This window comes from Convolutriloba macropyga, chromosome 6, assembly GCF_964194025.1.
Source record: "Convolutriloba macropyga chromosome 6, txConMacr16.3, whole genome shotgun sequence".
Taxonomy (NCBI): domain Eukaryota; kingdom Metazoa; phylum Xenacoelomorpha; order Acoela; family Convolutidae; genus Convolutriloba; species Convolutriloba macropyga.
Genome location: NC_134473.1, coordinates 71,124,730 through 71,150,408, shown reverse-complemented (window position 1 = coordinate 71,150,408; position 25,679 = coordinate 71,124,730). Strand labels below are relative to the sequence as shown.

Genomic DNA, 25,679 nt, shown 5'->3' with positions numbered 1-25,679 from the left:
AGTTTCTTTTGTTGCAAGTAAATTGGAAGTAAACGGTTGCGCGAAGTTCAACCGTATATCAATACACCATATTGTATGACAGTTTTGATGTAAACATTGTATTACCGTATTACAACGTCACGACTCACAAAAACGCGACACAATGAAAATCTGCTTAACACTTTTTTTACAATATCCTGTATATGGCTTGTAAAATGGAACATCATCTCTACCTTTATTCCGAGATAGGTAACGAGCGGCTGTTTAAACAACAATTCGCCGTCTAATTCTAAAGTGAGATCATTTTTTCCATGAATTTGCAGAACTTGAGTTTTCCAAATGTTCAGTGAAAGTTCATTTTTCTTGATCCACTCAAACAATTTGTTCAGTTCATTTTTCAGCTTTGATTTCTCAACATCATTACAGGTATAAAGACAATTTGTATCATCTGCAAACAAGTAGGTGTCTAAAAAGGAAGAAACATTGGTTAGATCATTTACATAGATAATAGAAGCGGACCCAAAATTGAACCTTTGGGGAACATCACAGGTCACTGGCAAAAAGGGAGATCGGATTGAGGAAAGTTCTACACACTGTAATCTATTTGACAAATAGGAAGTAAACCAAACTAATGCAACACCACGAACGCCATAAATCTACAATTTCGATAAAAGACGTGTGTGATTCACAGTATCAAAGGCTTTACGCAAGTTCAGGAGAATGGAAACATTCAATACCTGAGTTTTCACGGAGTGTTTCGGTGATATGGGCTAAGGCGTGGATAGTTGAGTATTTTGATCGAAAGCCGAACTGCTTCGGGTAGAAAATGTTAAATTTCAAGAAGAAACATTCAAGTCTTGCGTAAACGACTTTCTCAAGCAATTTACTTAGTACATGGAGTATAGAAATTAGGCGGTAGTTTTCAATATTCATTTTTGCGCCTTTATGCAATGGGAAAACTTTAGCTTTCTTGAGGCATTCTGGAAAATCGCCTTCACTCAAGGAGCGATTGAACATATACAGAAGGGGTTCTCGGAAAACTGGAAGACTAGACTTCACAATTTCGGCAGAGAGTCGATCGAGGCCTGACCATTTTCCATCGTTCAATTCAGCTACATAACGTTCAAGCTCTACCATACCTAGAGGATGAGGAAAGAAGCTGTGTTCATTTTACGCAATATCTGAGCCAGTTGTAGAAACCTTGTCGTTAGGAGGTAAAGCCAAACTCACAAATTTAGAATTCAGAGCTTTAACGACGTCTTTCTGTCCACTCAGCAAAGTATTTCCGTCTAGTAAAACAATATTGCTTTGCCTTTTTTCTCTGCCACACAAGGCATTTAACTCTCGATAAAACTTTCGAGAATTGTTGAAGTTTCTTGAGAAGAAGGCCCATAGTATTGCTTCTTGGATGCTTTAGCTAGTTTATTCACCACAGCACGGTAATGTTTGAAGCGCTGTTCATCAGCAGGTGCTCTGAATCTTTGGAAAAGGCGGGAAAACTTTGCCTTCTTAGCTACGCAGTTTTGTACTGCATTTGTTATCCAGGGATTTTGGGGAGTTTTCTATTCCTTGTAATTGGCATTTCGATTTACAACTAGTGTAAGTTTTTCTTCTAGGTTATCAAACGCTGCATCAAAGCTCTGTTCAAGATTTACTAAGAAAATTTCAGAATGAAGATCATTCAGGAACGAAACGTGTGCTTGTTCATCCTTCAAAAAAGGGGGACTTTAATTTGTTTTTTTCAGAGGAACTACTTTTTACAAGTATTAGCACAGTTATCGCAAAGTGATCAGATATACTGACTTGCTCTACTTTTGCATCAACTTCGCAATCACTGTTATGTATTATGTGGTCAATGAGGGTGCTAGATTTACATGTCACTCGAGTGGGACTTTCTATTTCCTGGGAAAAACCACGTCTCTCTAAAATTGTTAGATACTGTGATACCACTGCATTATAATTCAGTAGATCAATGTTAAAATCTACGAGAATAAAACAGGGAAGCTTGATTTCAAGAACTTTCGAGAGAAAGATGTCAAAATCTTCCAGAAAAATCCGTTCGCTTACAGAAGGAGAGTTGTACAAGCAAGCAACTAAAAAACCAATTTTACCTTTGGTGAAACATTGAACTAAAGCTACATTCAAGTTCGTTTCAATAGTAACCTTCTCAAACCAGATAGAATTGTGTATATAGAGTGCCACTCCACTATATCGATATTCTCCGGTTTTCACGACAGGAGATGAATATTCCTTTAACACAAAAAAGTTTTCATCAGCATCGTCATTTAGCCAGGTTTCAGATAGACAGCACAGACGTATAGAATTTTCAAGAAAAACCTGGAGGTTGTCGAAGTTCTTACTTAAAGATCTAATGTTTAGATGGGACAAGCACAAGTTTCTTCCGATGCGATTGTTGGGTTTTCGGGGTTTCAGAAGTTTAGGAGGCCCCCTACTCAAAAATTTAGATGCTCTTTACAAGCAGAGAGAACCAAACTTTGGTCCCACGTGTAGAGATCACAAATATTTTCAAAAGCTAATCCTTTGCCATCATCAGTATATATCACAACTCGTTCATTTTGCATACTGACAGCTTTTATATCAGCTTTTTGACGCAGTTTAGCAGCCAGTTTCGCTCGAAGAAAAGTAAAGTCCTCATTCAGGTACACATTACTGTCACTGTCCCTCAACTTCTTTTTTGAGCTCATCAGCTCAAACTTCTTCTGGCGTCTCACAAATTTCACGATAAGGGGTCTCTTACCTTTTCTGCTCGGAACCCGATGGCACACGCTGATGTAACTTTTTTGGATTTCTACTCCAACCATGTTGGCGACATCTAGCACCGCTTGGTAAGGACCCTCGTCGGGTGACTCCTCGAGGCCGAAGATAAGAATATTATGCCTTCTGCCATACTGCTCGTTGGCATCACTTTGGAGCAGCGAGAAGAGTTTGGAGGCCTCGTCGTTGGGTGTTGAATTTGTCTTCAACTTCGCCACTTCCTCAGCTGCACAAAACCCGCATAGGAATGGGCGTTCCATGAAGCCCCTTGGAACCAGTTTTGGCAGCCACGTGGGAACCCAAGCAGGACAGGGACTTCCATCTGGGCTGCGGCCCGTACATCCGAACAGGTGTGTCAAGCCCGCCTCTTCGCCCGTCTCCTCCGATACTGATCCTTTAGGTTTTGAGGGCATGATTCACAATTCAGATAAAGAAATGTTTTCAACAGGGCCACCACGGCTGCCCTGGAATTCAGTTAATCTGAAACTATTTAATAAGTTTATCACAAAATTTTATCACATGTAAACAAAAAATCACTAGCGAGAAAGCGAATTTTTGTTCAAATACCGTTTTCTCAATCTACTTTAAAATTAGACCAAAAAAATTCACGTCGCAAAACCATTTTCATGAAAATGTGTGAACAGATCTTAAAAAAAGACTGAATCTTTGAAAAAGACTTTTCATCTTTGATTGTAAAAAAATAGGAGCGCTATAATAGCCGGCTGAGAAGCTGAGGCGGCTATTAATTAAATCAATCAAGCAGGCATTCTGGACTAAAAACTGTCAAGCCATAATTTTGTAAAAAAAACACGACTATGACAATTGCTTCAAACTGTTCGAAATCGCTAAACGAACTAATTTTTCATAATTATAATTCACTACTGTCATTCCCTAATTTTGGAGTAAGACTTGTTCATCCTCAAAATTCGGATGTCTTTGAGACTGTGCATGCGGCCATATGAAACTGCAGACCAATTGCACTCAACTAGCAAGATGAACTCAGGGTAAATGGTTGGGAATGTAAATACTCCGTCTACATGACTGCACACCTAGAGTGTCCTGTCTTGTGTCTTACCATGGCCTGATAAAGTGGTGGAGGTGAGGTGACACTGCAGAAGGACACACGTAGCCCACTCTCCCCAGTGTGATTGCTGAAACACAACACAAAGTTCACTTAAAAACTGTTCACTCAACCAAGTCACCCGTCCACCGTCTAAGAACAGGATTTTGTTTCGCTGTTTGTGAGCAAACTTATGTTTTTGCATTGATAATGTTTTGTAGAGCCTGTTAAGAGATAGGACTAAACTATCTAATAAAATTAGAATTTAGCATTGTATAGTTACAAAAATACCAATGAGAAAGGCAACATTTCCCCACGTTTACAGTACATTTGAAAAAAAGTATCAAGAGTGAAACGTTGCAATGACGTAACTGTGGAATGAAACAAACCTGTGTTTTCCATTAAGGTCTTAGGAATGTTCTGTCTGTTCACAATCTCTATCAGCTGCTGAAGAAACAGAGGAACAAATGGCTCCATCGCCGAACCTGCAGCAAAAATCAGAGCTCAAATATTTGATACAAAATCGAGCATTTGATCTATGCAAAAAAAACAACTTATCAAGAAACTGTAACGTTATGACTGTTGGGTTATGACACTGTCGCATTCAACTTCATCAGACAGAATTGACAAATCTAGTCATCATAGAATTATTATTGAAAAGGATGCATTGAATTACTTGCGAACAATAGCATACAATAATTGCTTTAAAAGTGTAGGGCAATACTGCGGTTTCAGGACAAAATAACATCTATAATTACAATTGAATATCGATAATTACAATTATGAGATAGATTATTTAGCAGTATACCTAAGTGAGGTAATTTATATATGTCCATAGTCATGCATCAGCGGCCCGTGGGACTTGATACGACAACGACACTCACAACAGAACATGAGATCAATTTAAACGGGTAATTATGACAATAAATGTTTGCAGTACAAGTGGTAATTTGTAACCTCTCCATTGAACGAAAAGATCTAAGGGCATTCATTGGGTATAATGGCATGGGGTAAAATGCCACGTAACCCAATACTATCTTTTCGCTCATCTAATGTTTAATCCCTGATAATTTTATCTCAGCTTACAAATATAACCGACTAACGCCGGACAAATTGCTCTTGAACGACAAGCAGGGCAATTCAATTCGGAGGGGGCATTAGCCTAGATAATTTTTTTATGGGTGCAAAAAATGCCGACTAAGTAGGGGTTCGAACCCGCGACCTCCAGAAATTCTGCATTCAAAACATGCACATTTACAATAATTGCTTCGTTCGAGAGCAATTAAAGAAATGTAGCAGGAAAAACTGCAATAAATTGAAATGTCCACTGACCCATTTTCATGGCCATTTCCCCTATTGCCCATGTAGCATTGTTGCATACAGAGATAAGTTCAGGCTGGAGATTCTCAGCCAGAACTGGCATCACTTTCTCCATGTGAGGCTGGACCAACTCAAAGCAGGCTTTCGTCAGATCTCCCAACAAGGCAAACGAGCTCTGCCTCACCTATAAGTAGGACATAATAAATCCTAAGCCAGAATACTCCGGACAAAATGTTACCAATAAAGGCATGAGACAGCGGATAAACAGTTCAAATTTTCAGACTTAGCTGAAAATATATTTAACCAAGATCAGACAAAACTGAGATTAAAAAAATCAGATGATTTTTAGCTTAAAAATATCAACGGAATAAGATTTATACTGTTCTGGAAGAGAACTGAATTTAGAACGACTCAATTATTTGAAACTTTGCGTCAATTGGATCTAACACCAGCATCATTTGCAAAAAAATTATGCTACTTATTTAATTCGCAAATCAGTCGCCAACCCATGATCTAACAAAAAATGCTGCAATTTCATATTATCAGGACTAGCACATTTCGTGCGTGATCGTGTTTTAGCCTCAATCTTATATTGCAGTAGTAGAGTTAATGGGAAAATACAGAACTACACTGAAAATTCCAAACTAAAATAAACCTCCGCTAATTAAATTGCTAAATAAATTAAGATTCATTCTACTTAAACAGCTGCTAAAATGTTTACTAAGAGCATTTAAATCTTCATTTATCCAGAATTGTAGGTGTTGATATTTCATTTTCACTAATGATCGTTCAGCGCCCAAACAAAATTTTCAGCTTAAATTACTATCTCATCATCACAATGAACTATCAATGGAACATTATGATTCGATTATGCTAAATTATGATCACTTGTAGATGAGTTACTAACCTCTGGCTGCACATCCCTCATGCACTGAAGCAGCAATGGCATAAGGTCTGAAGAGGACTCCAGGAGTCCACCTATGTTCACTCCCAGTCCCTCCACAACACTGCTCATCAGATCAATGGCAACCACCATGAAGTCCTTATCGGGCTCCTCAACTGCTGTCGGATTCAGACGGAAGTTCTGTCAATACATAACAAAGTTCAGTCATCCAGTGTTTTAGTTCACAACCAGGCTAATATTGTTTTATTTTTGAACAACCCAAGGAATGGTGGGTGGAACGGAAGAAATGAACCAATGCAGATAAACCTTATCCGAAAAAAAACAACACGGATACACAGGAGTAAAAATAGAAGTGACATTGCCGCACTTGAACAAATAATAAACAACACAGCTGGCAGATTGCCACAAAATAGCCGCAATAGCTTCGTATATCTGTACTCTCTTAAAGATAGTAAAGAAACAGACCAAAAAAAAACTCGTTTAATTAAATGCTCAGATGTTACATTTTGATAAAGAATCTGTCAAATTTATTGCTGCTTCTAATAGCTGCTCTCAAATAACCTTCAATTAGAGTGACACACACTCACTTCACCTTATCTCTTTGAATTAAAATACAGAAAAGTCAATTTTAGAGTTAGGAAGTCATTTTTGAGAGTGAGTCACGTGATCAAAAACTTGATCACGCGAATGAACAAAAAAACTCGCCTCTACTAAGAGTGAAAAATGACGTCACGCAAACAATTAAGTTGAAATTGCATTAACGAATGAACAAAAAACAGATTTGAATTGGTTCTAACGTCATACGGTCGCAACAAAAATCTTGACGAAATAAAAAAAAATAGGACAAGTCCTGACCTACAACTCGAAGGATTTTCAATGACTAAGAAAACAAATAGACCTAGATTGGACTATGAATGGATTGGGAAAAAAATCAGATAAAAAAAATCGAAAAAAAACGGTAAAAATCAAAGCCAAAAAAGCCGCAAGTGAACAAAAATCCATTAGTTAGAAAACGAAATTTTTTTTTCAAACACCGTTTTCTCAATCTACTTTGAAATTGGAGGACGTGAAATTTCACGCCACAAAATCAGGTGATTTCTTGCTCCACTTCATGTTTCGGCGTGACCAGAATCATCACTCCAATTTGAAATCAAAAATCAGGAATATATGTGAACAGATCCTAAAAAAGACAGCGCCCCCAAAACAATTCAAATTCTTCGGATTGTAAAAAAAAACAAGAGAAGGCCGATAATGGCACTAGCTATCGCTTTGCGGCTATTAATAACGGACTAACGTCGGGCGAACTGCTCACAAAAGACTGCGAGCAGTTGTCTGTCATTAGCTAGCTGGGAATCAGGGAGGCTAAATTTAAATTAATTGAGGGGGAGGTGAGTGAACTCGAGGGTGGAGGGGTTGGGGCAAGCGCGGGGGGTCACGGAAACACCCTTCACACACTGAATTTATATCTACTGACCAATTTCAGTGATTCGCATAGTTAGCGACTAGTAAAGCGTAAGACTAGTAAGGCGTAAAAAACTTATTAGCGTTAATGCCCTCCAGGGTTTACCTGTTTACACCGATTTGGAGGGCGAAAAACCAAATGACCAGACGAAAAAAATGTCAGATGATGCGTCGGTAGTAGTAAAGACCAGCAGGGCTATTATAATTGCTACAAAAATCGTTTGAGAGCAATTAATCAAACAAACATAACCGACTAAAGTCGGGCGAATTGCTCTCAAACGACCGGCGAGCGGTTGGCTTCGTCAACAGCTAGCCTCGTTTTAGTGACCTCAGGGCATTACATATTAATCCCGTTTCTGAAGACAAAAGTCAAATGGGCCAGACTAAAAATCGGCCAAGCGAAAAATTGCATAAAAGACAAACGGGGTTAATAAATTGGCTACAAATTGCCTTTGAGAGCAATTAACAATGGTTTCCTAAAAAAAGCCTGTTAGATGAGTTATGAAAAAAATTCAACTGACTCATTGATAATGAGGATCAGAGATGATAACATTACGCAAAGAAGATGATGACACTACGCAAGACATTAATATCTTAAGAACCAATTCATTGTTTCAAGAGACTATCCGGTATCCCTGTTTCAAGCGAGAAATTGTTCCACAGGCTCATAAAGATCCATACACTTGGAACACAAATTTTCAAAAAATTTGAAAAGTTTCAAGTTTATCCAAAAACTACTAAAACTGGAGTCATAAAAAATGTTGACCACCATCCCATTAACTCTAGAAACTATGCAGCAGCTTATCAAACTTTGGAGGAGGTTTGAGGGCCTCTAATGCCGGAAAAAAAACAAAAACATAAAAAATTGCAGATATTTCAAAAAAATTGCTTCAATTCGTGACAATAAAATCTTGAAGAACATTCCATTACATCTCTAAACTATGCAGTAATATATTATCAAACCCTAGAGGAAGTTCCGTCGCCCTTGAGGCCAGAGAAACCTAAGAAATGAGAAAAATTTTTAAAAATTGAAAGTTTTATAAAAAAAATTGCTATAACTTATGATATTAAAAAGATGAAAATTAACCCATCACCAACAAAAATTTTCCAGTAACTTATTATCAAACCTTAACGGAGGCTTTCTGACATTTGAGGTTCAAAAAATCTGAATAATGAGTATAAATGAGATTGGAAAAAAAAATGTCCAAAAATATCAAAAATATGCTAAAATTCGTGATGTTAAAATCTTGCAAGACATTCCATTTAATCTAAAAATTATTCAGTAACCTATTTTCAAACCCTAGAGGAGGTTCCTTGGCTCTTGAGGCTGAAAAAATCTAAAAAACAACAAAAAATGTTTTAAAAAAACTTGAAAAAAAGCAAGTTTTATCAAAAAATTGCTAAAATTTGTGACATTAAAAAGTTGAAAAACTATTCCATGGCCATTAAAAACTTGTCAGTAACTTATTATCAACCCACTTAGGATGTTTTCTGGCCCCTGGGTCTCCAAAGACCTGAATAAGGAAAAAAATGTCAAAAACATTTGAAAAAATTGCATGTTTTGTCAAAAAATTGCTAAAATTTGTGATATTAAAAAGTTGAAAAACAATTCAATGGCCATTAAAAATTTGTCAGTAACTTATTATCCACCCCCATAGGATGTTTTCTGGCCCCTGGGTCTGGAAAGACCTGAATAAGAAAAAAAAATGTCAACATTTGAATAAATTGCACGTTTTGTCAAAAATTGCTAAATTTCGTGATGTTAAAATGTTGAAACAATTCCATTACCACTAGAAACAATGCAGTAACCTATTATCAAAACCTAGAGGAAATTCTTTGACAACTAGGGCTGATAAAAATCAAAAAAGGTCAAAAATTTTCAAAAAGTTTGAAAAAAATTGCAAAAAAAGGTATAAATTTGCGTTTTTAGCAAGCGTTGTTCGTCAGCAGCTAGCCACGTGGGGAGGGGGGGCACGGTGGACAGACTGGGGCAACTCTGGGGTGGGTGGGGGTAACAGCGCGGTGGGTCAACAGTGGGGGTGTCTTCAACCTCTAAGAACCGCCTTCACACCATAAGTATTAGTATAAGTCTCCAAAACTGTTTGAGCTGAAACAGAGCTGAAAGGCTCTAAGAGCACTTATTGCCCGCTGGGCTCTACCTGTTTATCCCGTTTTTGAAGACGAAAAGTCACAAGCGTCAGACGAAAAATCGGTCGAGCGAAAAATCGCATAAAAAAGACCGACAGGACTAATATAATTGCTACAAACTTCGTTTGAGAGCAATTAAACAAAAGCGCTACCATGAATCTGAACAAGGCACCGTTTAATCGTATCAAACATTCACTGCAAGTTTAGAAAGAGCCAATTCTTGAATGAATTCTTCAAATCCTTTGAGCTTTGTTTGGGTCATGAGTAGAGCATGGAAATATTGAATTGAACTTGGAATGTTGATAGCGGTCGTGAAAAAGCAAACATAACGGATTAACGTCGGGCGAACTGCTCTCAAACGACTGGCGAGTTGTATGGTTCGTCAGTAGCTAGCTACGGGTTAGTGAGACTAGTAAAGGATCAACTCAAGAACCACCCTTAACATGAATTTATGTCTCTTAAACTACTTCGGTGCATCGCATAATTTGATATTTAGCGACTAGTGAGCCTTAAGGCTCCCATAAAACTTGATGACCTCCGGGTTTTACCAGTTCATCCCGTTTTTGAGGATGGACGAAAAGCCAAAAGGGTCAGACGAAAAATCGCATAAGACCGCAGGACTAACATAATTGCTACAAACTTCGTTTGAGAGCAATTAACTATCGAGAAATTTTTTTTTCTCCGTACACCATTTCTCACTCTAGTTATAAGTCAGAGTGAAACAATTCACTCCACAACACGACGCGCTTTTTCCTCCCCTGCCTTTTTCGGAGTTACTAAATTAACCAGTCAAATTTGACTCTCCCCCATAAAATTTTATTTTTTTATTTGTAAACAGCAAGATAAGGCCAATAATAGCTCCATTCGTCTATGGCTATCCGAGCTATCAATATCTGTTTGGCCAGCTTTTCCCAGCATGAAAAAACATAGCCGGCAGATTGCCGGAAAATAGCCGCCATAGACGCTTGTGGCTTTATATGAATTGAAACAACTAAAAAAATAAAATAGACAGATGGACCACCAGTCCTTTAATAGACCAATAGACTTTTTGGGGTTAGATTCGGACTGTCATTTTATGAGACATACGCTCAATAAATAAAAAGCCCTAATAGAGCTTTTTCAAAACTAATATTCGAAATCAAAAACTCAAAGACTAATACTCGAGAATTAGGGCAAAAAAGTTTGGCATTACTTAGATGCACACTATTGATCTCTAACTAGTAAATGTTCATAAAATTTAAAATTCCATAAGTGCGTTAAGAAGTCACTTTTTGAGTGAAGTAAGTCACGAAATTGATCTAAAATCAGAAATAACGTCACACACACACACACACACACACACACACACACATTTTAACTGCATAGCAGTAGAAGTCACTGAAGTCATTGAAAGTTAATTCAAGAAGTCAGGTCGTAAGAATGATCGATGGAGACAACACATTTAGAAAAAAAACCACGATGTCTCCAATAATACCCGCTATCGCTTCGCGGCTATTAGACAGAATGTCCCCTAATAATAGCCGCTATCGCTTCGCGGCTTTAAAAAAACAATCAAGAAATTTTGCAATATAACCGACTAAATTCGGTTGTGGAAAAGCTTGATAAGAGGGGGTCCAAATCGCCAGGTGGGAAGAGGGGTCAGACGGAGGTTTGGTGGGGGTTGGGGTGGGGGTTGACAGGGGGCGGGCAAACGTTTAAGTCTAAGAACCGACCCTCACAACCTGAAATTGTCTCCTCAATTTCGGTGAATCGCATACTTAGAGACTAGTAAAGCGCAAAGAGCTGCTGCTCGGCAACTTGAAGCCCTCCACGCGCTACTTGTTTACGACGTTTGTGAGAAAAATTGCATTTAAAAAGACCACAGGACTAATATAATTGCTACAAATTTCGTTTCAGAGCAATTAATAAAGACAAAAACCACTACTTTAATTGTTATAAAAACGTGAGAAAAATTAATTAACAGAAAGTTTCTGAAGCGACAGATCTCTTGCAATGTTTGACATTAACCAAAATTAATCGAAGTTCTTCTCGAAATCAAATTTGCTGTGCGTAGAGTAGACATATTTTGAGTGAGGTGCTAACGTAGCTGGCAGGTAGCCGGCAAAAAGCTACCACTGCCACCCTTGACATCTATTAGGAGCGAAGCAGAAAAAACATTCCCGGCAGATTACCCAAAAATAGCCGCCGCAGATTCTAATAAGCATGATTGGGATTGAAAAAATAGAAGATAATGAAAAAAAAAAGATTTTTGTACAAAAACATTTTTTAAGTCCGATTTATTTTGATGGCATTTCGTTGTTGAACATACCTCTGTTTCTTAGAGAGAGATGCTACAGGGGCTACCATCAATACCAATAAGCATTAGAGATGGTGACTAAATCTTATAGGAACGGCGTTCAAATAGCGGGCATCTAAAATTGGGCTTTATGGGTTTATCCCGTTTCTTTCTGACTTCAATTTTTATACTGACTCAGTTCATTTTGAATTGCTTTGCTGAGCAACTGATGTTCAAAATCACTTTTAGCAGAATGAAAGAAGAGAGAAACTAGCCTAGAGAAGTCAAGAAGATTTCACGCAAAACGATGAAAGAAGCGGCAAAATGAGGTGAAGCGAAACATTTTTTTGTTCGATGAAGTAAAAAAACATAGCAGGACAAGTCCTGACCTATAACTCAAAGAATTTTCATTGACTAAACAGAAAACTAGACGAAGAACGGACTATGAATGGATTGTGAAAACCAATTAGAAAAAAATCCGATCCAAAAAATCGATAAAACTGTAAATCAAAGTGAAATTGCTGCATGTGAACAAAAAAATCACTAACGAGAAAGCGAATTTTTGTTCAAAAACACCGTTTTCTCACTCTATTTTGAATTTAGAGCAAAAAAATTTCACGCCGCAAAACCACTCGCATTTTTGCTCCACTTCCTGTTTCGGCGTGACCAAAATTTGACTCCTGTTTCGGCGTGATCATTTGACTTCAAAAATCATAAAAATGTGTGAACAGATCTTAAAAAAAAGACAGCGCCCCAATACAATTCAATTTCTGAATTGTAAAAAAAAACTAGGAGCGCTATAATAGCCGGCTGAGAAGATGAGGGCGGCTATTAATAAGAGAAAACAAAATGTCTTTTTTTAAGGTAAAGCTTTTCAAAATTAGGATCTTTTCCGTTTGTGCCCCCTCAGCTTAGAGGGCGCATATTATTTGCATCCCCCAGATGTACGTGCAATACTTTTTGGGGGGGCACAAACGGAAAAGATCCCAAAATTAATATTCGAAATCAAAAACTCAAGACTCTTATATTCAAGAATTAGGGCATATGTTTGGCACTACTCAGATGCACACTATTGACCTTTAATAAGTAAATGTTCATAAAAGTAAAAGTTTCATAAGTGAGCTCAGAAGTCATTTTTTTGAGTGAGGTAAGTCATTGAAAAAGTCAATTCCTAGAAGTCACGGCAAGACGAAACAAAAATCTGTTAGAGGAAGTAAAAAACATAGCAGGACAAGTCCTGACGTACAATTCAAAGAATTTTCATTGACTATACAGAAAAACCAGACCTAGAATGGACTAGGAGTGAATTGAGAAAACCATTTTAAAAAAATCAGATCGAAAAATAAGAAATAAACAGAAAATCAATGTCAAAATGCCGCATGTGAACAAAAAACCCACTAGCAAGAGATGAAAATTTAATTCAAACAAAAAACCAGGCCTACAATGAGCTGTGAATGGATTGAGAAAGCCATTTAGAAAAAAAATCCGATCCAAAAACAGTAAAAATCAGAGTGAAATTGCCGCATGTGAACAAAAAGACACTACCGAGGAACCAAATTTTTGTTCAAACACCATTTTTGCACTCTACTTTAAAATTAGAGCGAAAATTCACGCCTCAAAACCACAAAATCTTTTTCGCTCCGTTTCCTGTTTCGGCGTGACCAAAATCACTACTCCGATTTGACTTCAAAAATCATGAAAATGTGTGAACAATCTTAAAAAAAACATAGCCGGAAGAATTCCGGAAACGACTCGACGTGAAAATCCATTTAAACGCCATCCAACTACTCATCAAACAAAACGAGCCTTCACTAATTTATGATTATCATGAAACCAAGTCATGAAACAAAAAAGTAAAAACAATAAAATCAAGTCTGTTAAAATATGATACAAAATCTGATCAAATTTTGTTTTAAATTGAGATCCCGGAAAAACTATCTCTGCCAAAATAACTTCATCAAAACAACTTGTACTTACAAAAACAACTTGTGAAATTTGAAAAAATACTTTTGTTTAAAATTATGAAAAAAAAAATCTCTATAAACAACTTTTACTGAAAAACTGGAAAAAGTTACTAAATTTTTTAATATTTCAAAAACATAAATCCAAAGAAAAATTCTCTTCAGCCAATAGGGTGTCCAGATGCTCGCAAAACAATAGGCAAGTCATAATAGGCAAAGAAACTTAGCTAAAAACAGAAAAAAAAACGAAAAAGTGCAAAAAATTTAGAAAAATAGTTCCAATTTTCGCCATTTTTTGTCATATTTATCAACAAAAAAATGCTTCTTACCCACAAAACTGTAACCAATTGTTATCATAAAATCGCTCAAGTAGAAGGGGTTTCTTCAATACCCATTTGAACCCGTAAAACAAAATAATCGTCAATAAAACGCAAAAATTAGCCCGAAAATCAGCAAAATACATTAAAAACCTCCGAATTATCTAAAATTCATATTAAATTCCAGAAACCTTCAAACCACTACCGAAACCAGCCTAAAGTTAAAAGAAAATCATAACCAAACCTCTTAACCAAAATAAATGAAAAAAATTGCTTTAAAATGCCGCGCGTGAACAAAAAAATTTCGCTCGCTTAGAGAAAATTTTTTTACACATCAATTTCTCGCACTCTCAAAAACAGCGGTATGAACAAAAACCACTTTCTTTTCGCTCCGCTCTTCACTTTTGTTCAGCGCCAAAATCACTCTAAATTTTTTCACGCGTTTCATTTCCCGCCTCAAAAATCACTCCAATAAAATTGATTAAAAAAAGGACTTCTGCAATACTCCTCTTCGAGTGTAAAAAGACAGCGCCCCAATAAAATTCAAATTCTTTGAAATGTAACAAATTCTTTGAATTGTAAAAAAATAGGAGCGCTATAATAGCCGCCTAGAATTGAGGACGCGGCTATTAATCAAATAGTTCAGACAATAATCGACTCTTCCTTGACACCAAATGTGGTAAAAATAAGATTCACAGCATTACGTCCATAGCAACACTTACCGACTCTTGCTGTAAGTTTCGTTCCACCAAGCTCTTGCATCTTCCGAATACAGGTTCTGCGTAGGGTATGAATCCAGCTTGCAGCGCAGTTGCAACCGATGACAGACACTCTAGCAGAGGGAAAAGTCCCTTATCCTCGTCCGAAAGTTCATTCCACTTATTTATCAAAGGGGGCATCAAAAGTTCAATGAATTCAGGTTTATTCAGGTGCGTTCCAACTGCATCGGCCAGAGTGCCAATGGCGTCATATAGTAAAAGGAGGTTGTTGGTCTGGTACTTCTGGAAAGCGTACACGAGGGTGTCCAGAATGAATGGCAAATATGGCACCAATTCTGTTCTCGCATCTTCTTCCAGAGTTGCAAACGCACTAAAATTTTTATGATTTTGATTGGTATATGAAAATTAGATGCGTTGTTGGAAGGTGTGTTGAGTACAAAAAAATCGGAAAACTTTGACAACACTAAACCTGCAGATTACTCCCCCACAATGATGCAAAAGTAAGAGTTAAATTGATTTCAATTAGAGGTAGGTTAGATTTATGACCTCTGTAAATTCGCTAGCTTCAAAACCCGATTCCAAATCCTTGAGAGTTTTATTTTCTATACTTTGAACAACTATGGAGTAATTATAAACAATCCCTTCACAATCGACATAGTTGTCAGATTGCTGAAAATTCTAAGCATATGCAAACTGTATCATTGTTACAAGTTTCATGCAGTGGTTTTAATGCTGATTTCTCTTTCAGAACGTTACTTCGGAAATTCTGCTCTTCATTAAAAGCAGTTTTTGAAAGTAGGGTAATTCATATACGACAAAACATGCCCGGCATTGCCGTAAAATAGCCGCCGTTGATTCCCATAACCCCGATCGGGATTGAAAAAAAAAACAAAATAACAACTTAAATTTATACAAAAACATTTTTAAGTGCTAACACTTCTATTTCATTTCGTAGATCAACATACTCCTGTTCCTTAACGAGAGGATACAGGGGCCGGTATCAACACCAATAAGCATTAGAGATGGTAACGAAGACTTATAAGAACAAAGTTTAAGTAGCATCCATCTAAAATTGGGCTTTATGGGTTTATCCCATTTCTACTTTTGATTCCTCCTTTCAAATGCTGTTTAAAAACACAATAGAGAATTGAAACCACCCTAGAGAAATCTAAAACATTAAGCAAAAAGTCGAAAAAGCGGCAGAATGAAGTAAAGCGTAAACAAATTTTTATTCCACGAAGTAAAAAAAAAAGCCGAAAGAAATCCGGAGAAGACTCGAACTAGCAAATTGACCATCCCAACTATAATAATTATTCTACCAATTAATTATACTAGTGATGTTCATACAACAATAGAAAAATTAACAATAGAGAAATATCTGACAACAAAAACTGACAAAGCATCTCACAAAAAAACTCTTTACACATTGCGATTCTAACAAATACTGGCAAAAACATTGTGACAATCTTAATTTTTTATTAAATAAACGACTAACCATTAAAAGAAAACAAAATCCAAAAAAATTGTAAATAGAGAAAACATCAGACAAAGAAAGGGTTCGAACCCCGCCCTCTGGAGTCAGATACTTTCACCTCGACAGATGCAGTAACCACTAGGTTATCAGGGCCTTGTCATTGTATCTCTAACAATCGGTTTTGTTTGAAAAGCAAACATTATTTTGGAGTGAGACCAATTGAAATCACTCAAAAATCGAGAAGTGCATGAAAAAGTCACTTGAGAAGTTTATTCTAGAAGATAAGCGCACAAACTCAAAAAAATTTTTGCACATATATAGCAGGCAGATTGCCAGAAACTAGCCGCATAGACGATTGTGCACTTCCATCGAATTGAAAACAATTGAAAAATAAGAGCCAGATTGACCAGCAGTCCTTTAATAGACCACTGGACTTTTTGGTTTAGATTCGGAATGTCATTTTTATGGCACACACGCTCTATAAGGAAAAACCCTATAAGAGCTTTTGCAAAACTAACATTCATAATTAAAAACTTAAGATTCTATCACTCAAGAATTAGGGCAAATACGTTTGCACTACTTAGAAGCACACTATTGATCTTCAACTAGTAAATGTTCAAAAAACTTAAAAGTTCATCAGGTGAAATCAAAAGTCATTTTTTGAAAGAGGTAAGTCACACAAATGACCTAAAAGCAGAACAAATGACGTCACGCACACAAATTTTGATGGCAAAGCAGTGAAGTCACTGACATTAAAAACCTCAATGGTCGCAAGAATCATCGATGGAGACGACAAAATAAAAAATAACACGATGTCCCTAATAAAAGCCGCTATCGCTTCGCGGCTAAAAAAACATAGCTGGCAGATTGCCAAAAGATAGACGCAATAGCTTCGTAGATCTGCAGTCTCAAAATACAGTAAAAAAAGACAGACCAAAAAAATATTCTTTTCATCGAAGACTGAGATGTTATATTTTGATTAAGAATCTGTATAAGTTATTGCTGCCTCTATTAGGTGCTCTCAAATAACCGTCATTTAGAGTGACACACATTCACTTGACCTTATCTCTTTGAATTAAAATAAATAAAATTCAATTTCAAAGTCAAAAAGTCATTATTGAGAGGGAGGTAAGTCACGTGTCACCAAAAATTTAATCACGCAAATGAACTTAAAAACTCGCTCCAGTAAGAGCGAAAAATGACATCACGCACGCACTTCAGTTGAAATTGCATGAACGATTGAACAAAAAGCAGATTTGAAGTGGTTGTGACGTCATATGGTTGTAACAAAAATCTTGACGAAATAAAAAAACCAAGAGACGGCCAATAATAGCCCCAGCAATCGCTGTGCGGCTATTAAACAGTAAAAGACAGCCAAAAAAATTACTATTCATTAAAGGATGAGATGTTAAATTTTGATTAAGAATCTGTACAGGTTAGGGCTGCCTCTATGAGCTGCTCTCAAATGATCTTCAATTAGAGTGAAAAACACTCACTTGAACTTAGCTCTTTGAATTAAAGTAAAGAAAAGTCAATTTGAGATGAGGTAATTCACGTGTGACCAAAAGTTAATCACGCAAACGAACAAAAAAAACTCGCTCCACTAACAATGAGAAATGACGCTACGCACGCAGTTCAGTTGAAATTGCATGAAAGAAGGTACAAAAGCAGATTTGAAGTGGTTGTGACGTCATATGGTCATAACAAAAATCGTGACGAAATAGAAAACCGACAGAATTCCAGAAATAGCCCCAGGTATCGCTGTGCGGCTATTATAAAAGACACATACGTTTACAATAATTGCTTCTCATTCAAGAGCAAATTGTAAAATTCTCTGCAAAATGCTTAAGAAAATCGTCCACAAAAAAACTTAACTGCTACTTCCCATCCATTGACTTGCGAAAACAGTTTTCTTACTGCTTCTGCTCAAGCATTTACCCACAGAACACTTTCCAGAAACAAAAAAAGCAAAAGAAAAAAACATGAAAAAATAAGGAAAAATGTATTATTTATTTCAGTGAAAAATGCCCTGTCTAGCCTTCAATGGCATCTTTAAGAATAAAAAATTGCTCTAAATTAAAGATTGAACAAGAAAAACTACAGCGAGAAGCTTTAAATCAGAAGCACTAACAAAACTTACCAGACGAACATCGGTCGAAATTTGCTCATAATTACTTAATTATCTTTAAACAACTCAAAATTAATCCTATCAAACTCAAAACATCAATTATATCGAAAGGCAACCAAAACAGCTAGTTCGAACCACAGAACATCCCCAAATGCTATAAAATTTGAAGATGAATACAAACTCCTAAAAAGGGTCCAACGTGGCAAAAAGGTCAAAATAGCTCAAAATTAGAACATTGCTGACAGATTGCCAGAAAATAGCCGCAATAGCTTCCTAGATCTGCAGTCTCAAAAAAAACAGTAAAAAGGAGACCAGAAAAATTCGTCTTTTCATTGAAAGCTGATATGTTATACTCTTGATTTAAATTCTGTGTAAGTTTTTGCTGCCTCTATTAGCTGCTCTGAAATAACCTTCATTTAGAGTGGCACACACCCATCTCTTTGAATTAAAGTAAATAAAAGTCAATTTCAAAGTGAGGAAGTCATTTTTGAGAGTGAGGTAAGTCAAGTGTGACCAAAATTTTAATCACGCGAATGAAAAAAAAACTCGCTCCACTAAGAGCAAAAAATGACGTCGCACACGCAACTCTAGTTGAAATTGCATGAACGAATGAACAAAAAGCAGATTTGAAGTGGTTGTGACGTCATAAGGTCGTAACAAAAATCGACACGACGAAATAAGAAAATATACCCGGAAGAATTCCGGAAACGCCTCGAAGGAGAAAATTGCCCATACCTATGATATGACTAAAAAACTAGAAAAACTATTGTGAACCCTGAACCTAAACAAGAACCATAAAAAATTTCAGGAAACGGCATTCAAAAACCAAAAACTAATTGAAAAAAAATGACTTTTTTAATAGTACAAGGAAACGTAAAGCCGACTAAAGTTCCTTTGCATTTAGAGCATTGAAAACTCGCAAAACAACGGGCAAGTCATTATAGGCTATGAAACTTGTCTAAGATTAAAAAAAAAGATAAAAAAAGATAAAAAAGAAAAACTGCAAAAAAATAAGAAAAATGGTTTAAAATTTCTCAATTTTTCTGTCAATTTTCCCAAGAAAAACTGATTTATACCAAGAAAACTTTAACCAATTGGTATCTATCTGAACAAGCTTCTATTCAAATCCCACTTAAAGCATTAAAACAAAAAAACAGGCAAAAAATCATTAAATTTCGTCTACAAATCAGCAAAACTGATCAAATACCTCCAAATTAGCATTAAACTCAAATTAGCTACTTGAAACCTTCAATTCCTATCAAAACAAGCCTAAAGCTAATACAATATCAAAACCAAACCTAACAACCATCAAAAGTTGCAAAAAACTGCGTTTAAAAGCCGCACGTGAAAAAAAAAATCGCTCGCTTAGAGAAAATTTTTTCACACATCAAATTCTCGCTCTCTCAAAAACAGCGGTATGAACAAAAAACCACTCTCTTTTCGCTCCGCTCTTCACTTTTGCTCAGCACCAAAATCACTCCAAATTTTTTCACGCGTTTCATTTCCCGCTTCAAAAATCACTCCAAAAAAATTGATTAAAAAAAGGACTTCTCCAATACTCCTCTTCGAGTTGTAAAAAACCAAGAGAAGGCCAATAATAGCCCCAGCTATCGCTGTGCGGCTATTAATAAAACAAAGTTTATTTTGCTTCAAATGATTAGATACGCTTTTAAATCCACTATAAGTGTTGTGAGGTAAACAATACAAACACCTGTAACTGAAAGTGCTAGAGTTTAAAAAACCGCACGTGATAAAAAAAATGCTCCCTTATCTATTTCTCTCTCCCTCTCTCAAAAACGCGACATGAACAAAAAACCACTCTCTTCTCTACAGCAATTTGAAAACATAAACCGACAAATGTCGGAAGAATTGCTCTTGAACGACAGGCGAGGCAATTTAATTCAGGGGCTGTAGCCTAGATCAAATTATGGGTGCAAAAAAATATTTCCTCCGCCGGGATTCGAACCACTGGCCTCCCGATCCACAGCCACAACTACTAACCACTGCGCTACAGAGCACATACCTCACTTATTCTGCAACCGAATTTATATTAGCTTTACTTCAGAGCAATAGAGATTACTCAAAAATGAAGAACGAAAGCGTGAAAAAGTCACTTGAGAAGTCAAAGAATGTTCTAGAAGAAAAGCGCAAAACTGTCAAGCGAAAAATTTGCATTAAAAAAAGACACACACGTTTACTATAATTGCTATGAACTGCGTTCAAGAGCAATTAATAAACACTTTCTTTCTACATATTTCACTGAGCTGATATTTGAAAAGATCAGGTTTTTTTCGTTCCACTAACCTGCAAGCTGCTTTCTGCACCCGTTTATTAGCATCAAGAATCTTTCTCAACAAAGCTGACATTAAAGGCTGCAAGCATATGTCATGAGGCTGTTGCATCACCCATTGTGTGTACCGAGACAAAGTCCAACATGTAATGCTTCTCACTAACGCCTTTTTCGAGTTCAACGCCTGAATTAAAAACGGAATCAGATCGGGCAAGTGAGGAATCATTCCCTTCATACATCCTTCAGCTATAGCGCCTAAAGCTAGAATAGCAACTTCTATTTCTTCCCATTCTGTAGACTGCAATTTAGATTTCAGAATGGGTAATAACGTATCCAGGATATCTTCGTGGAATACATTTGATAAAACGTCCAGGCCCGCAGCTGAACACTTTCTTAGGTTCCAATTCGATAATGTGTCTTCATCATCCAGATCTGGACCTCCAGGTCCAAATCCCGGACTTCCGATATCTTCATCATCTGAAGCTAAGTCTGCAGAACCGTTGCTTGAGAGTCTACCGGCAGATCCAGAGGTCTTAGAGTAGTGAAAGCGGGGTTTGATGTCTTTCTCAAGATCTGGTATGTGCTGGTCCTCTTCCAGATCTCCTTTCAGAAGGATCACGTCAATTTCAGAGTAACGCATACATTGCACAAGCACCGGAATAAGTCTAAAACAAACAAACAATCACCATTCAAACTTAAATCGCTGATTTCCATGCACGAATTCGAAATTCAACAAATTTCTAATTGCAAGGCAAGGCAATAAAATACGGTCAATTTTAGTCAGTACCCCTTTTGGGAACACTTGTTAAAATTTGTGATAAGATACTATTGACAATACGCTTGGCTTACTTTGGTAGGAACTCTCTGAGTATTTCGCGGCAGATGTCTTGCTCTGCAAAAGTAAGCCAGAACTCGCACGCTTCCAAAGCCACCGCTTCATCTTTGTCCAAAGATCTCTCCAAAATATACTAAAACAAACATACAATTTTCATCTACAATTTTATATCTGTCATTGCAACACTCAAGTGCACAGATTCAAATGCCAAATTCAGCAATGTCAGATTTTCGATACAAAATGCCAATGGCTTTCAGCAATTTAAAGGTGTAAAATGCATGTTTCAAGCTATGTTACCTGACTGGGCTCAAAAGACAAATTCTCGAAACCTCGAACCGCTATGCGGTTCTCAACGAATGTCAGATCTTCACAGTGACTTGATCACAGTCACATAACTTACACATTTGTAACAGTGTACTGCAGTTTTAGTCATTGAAAGCAATTTTTCAAGAGGTAAATTCATTTTTTAACGTTTGGGTTCCGCGAGTTATCTTATGTAAAAATAACTAAAAGCCCGCAATTCTTTCCAGTGAATGAATTTAAATTGTTGTAATAGATGCTGCTTTAATGACATATGTAGAAAATTTTATAAAGCGAGGTTCTTACACCAATAATCTGAGTCATGTGAGGCAAAAGTTGTTCCAGTCGCACTTCAAGAAGCATTACCAGTGCCCTGCAGACGTTCTTCCGGACCTCGGGGTCATTGTCTGAGGACAGCGAAAATAGAGCATCAATAAAAAGATCCATGTGATCTCCAAGCGGGGAATATCGACCAAAGATAAACTGGTTCACACATGCCAGAGAATGTGACCTCACTTTGGCCTGGGGGTGCTTAAGAAAGAGAATAAATTTGGGGATCATGACACTGAGGTATTGAGAAGCGGGTTCAATTTCAAAAACTTCATATGAGTCTTCGCAAATTTTCTGTAAGGCTCCAAACGCACCCTGAAACAGACAGTTAATTTTAATGACCACGTACAACAAAAGTAGGCAAAAATTCCAATCAAGCAGCTCACATCGGACAGTTAAACTACTGTTGGCTTTTGCGCAACTAAAGAATGAAACGAAACGGACAAGATTTACTGAAAAATACAAAAGATAACGCACAAACGTTGGGGGAATTAATCTCCAGCAACACACTGGCATATATTCCAGTCTTAATAAAGTACTACACAACTCACATAAATTTCAACAGTATCTCCTAGACGACAGAGGAGAAAAAATGTTTTTTAATGTGTTCCACAGAATAAATATAAAATATATTTGTAAGCTTAAGTAAAACTGTTATTTTATGAGCTCCTGATATGGGCTACACCATTGCAATCCGTCGAAAGATCGCATACAAAGTCGATACCTGTCGATTATCAATTTAATCATTTTTTCTTTATCATTCAAGTCCTCAATCAGCACTAAAAGAACAGCCTCCTACCTCTACTGTTTCTATACTGTCGGAATCCAGACACGTCATTAGTGTAGGGACAAGTTCGGGCCAGGAGAGGATGTTTCCTTTGGTCGCAATTGTAGTGATGAGTATTCCAATTGTAGCACGAATGAGAGGGGAACGATCGCCCACGCATTTCAGGCATTCTTGTTTGATAAACTTTGTTACTTCTGCAGGGAAAGTGTTCAGGTGGTTTTTGACATTGTTCTTGAGAATAAGACCAGACAGTGACCGTGTAGGTTCATCTAAATAAGAGCAATTGGAAAACAACACGAAAAAAACAACACGAAATTTACCAACATAGCCGGCGGATTGCCGGAAAATAGTCGTCATTGACGCGCTTGATGCACATCGGGATTGAAACATAAGAAAAAAAGAAGAGATAAATTGACCGAAATTTTTTCTGTTTGTTTTCAGTGTTAAGAAGTGTTCTAATTTGACGTGCAAGTTTCGTTTCCATTCTAAAACTATACTTAATTCAGCTTCGAAACTGAAAGCTAATAAGCTTAATACCAATGTCAGCTAGCAAACACTAATGAACTTTGATAACCTAATTCTCATTGACTTAATGACCGGGCTTTATCCCCTCTCTTTTGATTTTGATATTCTCACCTTGACTGTATTCACTATCTTGCGTAATTCATTGAGTGAATGGATTTAAAAACCATTCAGTTGAAACAGTGGGTGAGGTAAGTCAGAAGTCAAACGTGAAAGTCGTGACTTATGTAAAAACGAAAAACGTGATCAAAAGGTAAAGCGAATTAAAAAACATAGCAGGACAAGTCCTCACGTACAATTTAAAGAATTTTCATTGACTAAACAAAAAACTAGACCTAGAACGGACTATGAGTGAATTGGGAAAACCATATTTTAAAAAAATGAGACTATTTTTAACCATGTGACTAGAACTTTCAAAACAGAGAATTTTGCTCTATGAAAAAATTTCTCAATTCACAAATTTGCGGCTTTAAAAGAAACAAAATAAGCAAATCCCTCTCTGAGCCCCAATTTGACTAAATAAACAAGTGGCGAATAAATGAAAAGATTATCACATACAAAAAATCATGAGAAGTTATGCTCAACAGTCCAATAAATTATTGTTTCCGAGGATCTTTTCCGTTTGTGCCCCCAAGTACGTTAATCACCCCCAGTAACAGAGCACGTGCAACTACATAGTAAATCATTTTGTAAAAAAACATCCATTAAGCTGTATGGTACAAACAGAAAAGATCCGTTTCCGAAAAGCCAATCACAGAACATGGTACAATGTCAATTTCCAAATAGAAGATAAACATAACCTCCTAACGTCGGGAAAATTTGCCAGGCGAAAAACCGCTTAAAAAAGACCACGTGACCAATATAATTACCACAAAATCGGTTGGAGAGCAATTGATCAACTAACAAAACTATCTTTTTCTAGTTACGGGAACCAATCGTAAATTTCTCGCAAGGTTAGCGAGAGAATTTCCAGAATAACAAAAGGCTATTGAAAATGACTGCTGAAAAAGTAAGGCACCAGGTAATATCCATGTATAAAGTAAAACATTTTAAAGGCTAGCGTTCCGCTCATTTCTGATAGCTCATTTTATTCTGGTTTCTCATGCTAGTTTTTTATTAAATTTCATTTATAGGTTTCATCACATAGCAGTACTTCAATTAACTTCGAAAAGTTTAGGGCAGCCATAAGTGACCAAAAGCGAGTCAAAGACATTTGAAGAGGTAAGTCATTTACGAAAGACGATCAAAAGAAGAGTGTCAGACGACAAAAAAGAATAACTAGGCGTATTGTAACAAAGCCATGCTTAGCTTAGAGCATGGAAACTACCAGAAGACCGGCATTTGAATGAAGCGTTCACTGCTAATCTTAAACAATGTATCATGGTCTGTCTAACAAAGCAAATGAAGTTCGATTAGTTTTAAAGAGTTTGACTTTCATGTGTTAAACCAATTCACTAATAAATACTCCTAAAATAAGAGGAGTTCGAGAGAAAATTCAGTTTAGCTCCAAGCTTAATATACCTAGGATTATTTCTACTTGGATGCAAGAAGCAGCATCTCTATGTATGGAAACATACACTGTTTTCCAAAACCCATTTGTGTGAATAATTAACAGGCCGTTCTGGCACTTCGTAAAACCAAGGCCCTAAGCATAATTTTGCGTCATCTGCAAAAAAGTAGAAACGAGGCAGATCTCACATGTCACCAAATCATGGGAGGAAGGGCAAGGGCCCAAGTAGACTGCCGTGGGTCACTCCTCTTGTGAAGTGGATGAACCAATTCCAGTTCTCAGTTTTTAACTTCTTCCACATAAATCACACTTTATGGGCAAATTTTTTAATGTAGTTGTAATATACTTAGTTTCTGTATATCTGTTATGTTATTTTAAATCAAATTCAAAATAAACTTCTATCAAATTTATGTTTTGGTTTTCAATTTTCCTGAAGAGCGGTCTAAGGTCTTCGAACGGTGGGAACTGACAGCCTTAGTTTGAAAACTGCTATATTTTGAACATGAATTAAAGTAACTTTACTTTAGATCACATCTTCTGGGGTATGAATTCTATTCTCTACTTTCAATGATTAGAGGTTCATT

The 25,679-nt window shown here is 36.7% G+C and overlaps 2 protein-coding genes across 2 annotated transcripts in view; one reads left to right on the top strand and one right to left on the bottom strand.

The window, feature by feature from the left end:
- The window catches only part of LOC142340586 (glutathione synthetase-like), a 494,803-nt gene that overhangs the window by 373,299 nt on the left and 95,825 nt on the right, over positions 1 to 25,679 (top strand). The gene's annotated exons all lie outside the window — the stretch shown is intronic.
- Positions 1 to 25,679, bottom strand: part of LOC142340582 (transportin-2-like) — a 53,414-nt gene that overhangs the window by 9,536 nt on the left and 18,199 nt on the right. Inside the window, exons 3-11 of the mRNA XM_075391255.1 lie at positions 23,076 to 23,332; positions 22,253 to 22,591; positions 21,661 to 21,779; positions 20,826 to 21,476; positions 14,923 to 15,289; positions 6,042 to 6,218; positions 5,147 to 5,318; positions 4,204 to 4,299; positions 3,830 to 3,905 (exon numbers count right to left, since the gene is read on the bottom strand). Coding sequence (XP_075247370.1) covers positions 3,830 to 3,905; positions 4,204 to 4,299; positions 5,147 to 5,318; positions 6,042 to 6,218; positions 14,923 to 15,289; positions 20,826 to 21,476; positions 21,661 to 21,779; positions 22,253 to 22,591; positions 23,076 to 23,332 — 2,254 coding nt within the window. The remainder of the gene's footprint in view (positions 1 to 3,829; positions 3,906 to 4,203; positions 4,300 to 5,146; positions 5,319 to 6,041; positions 6,219 to 14,922; positions 15,290 to 20,825; positions 21,477 to 21,660; positions 21,780 to 22,252; positions 22,592 to 23,075; positions 23,333 to 25,679) is intronic.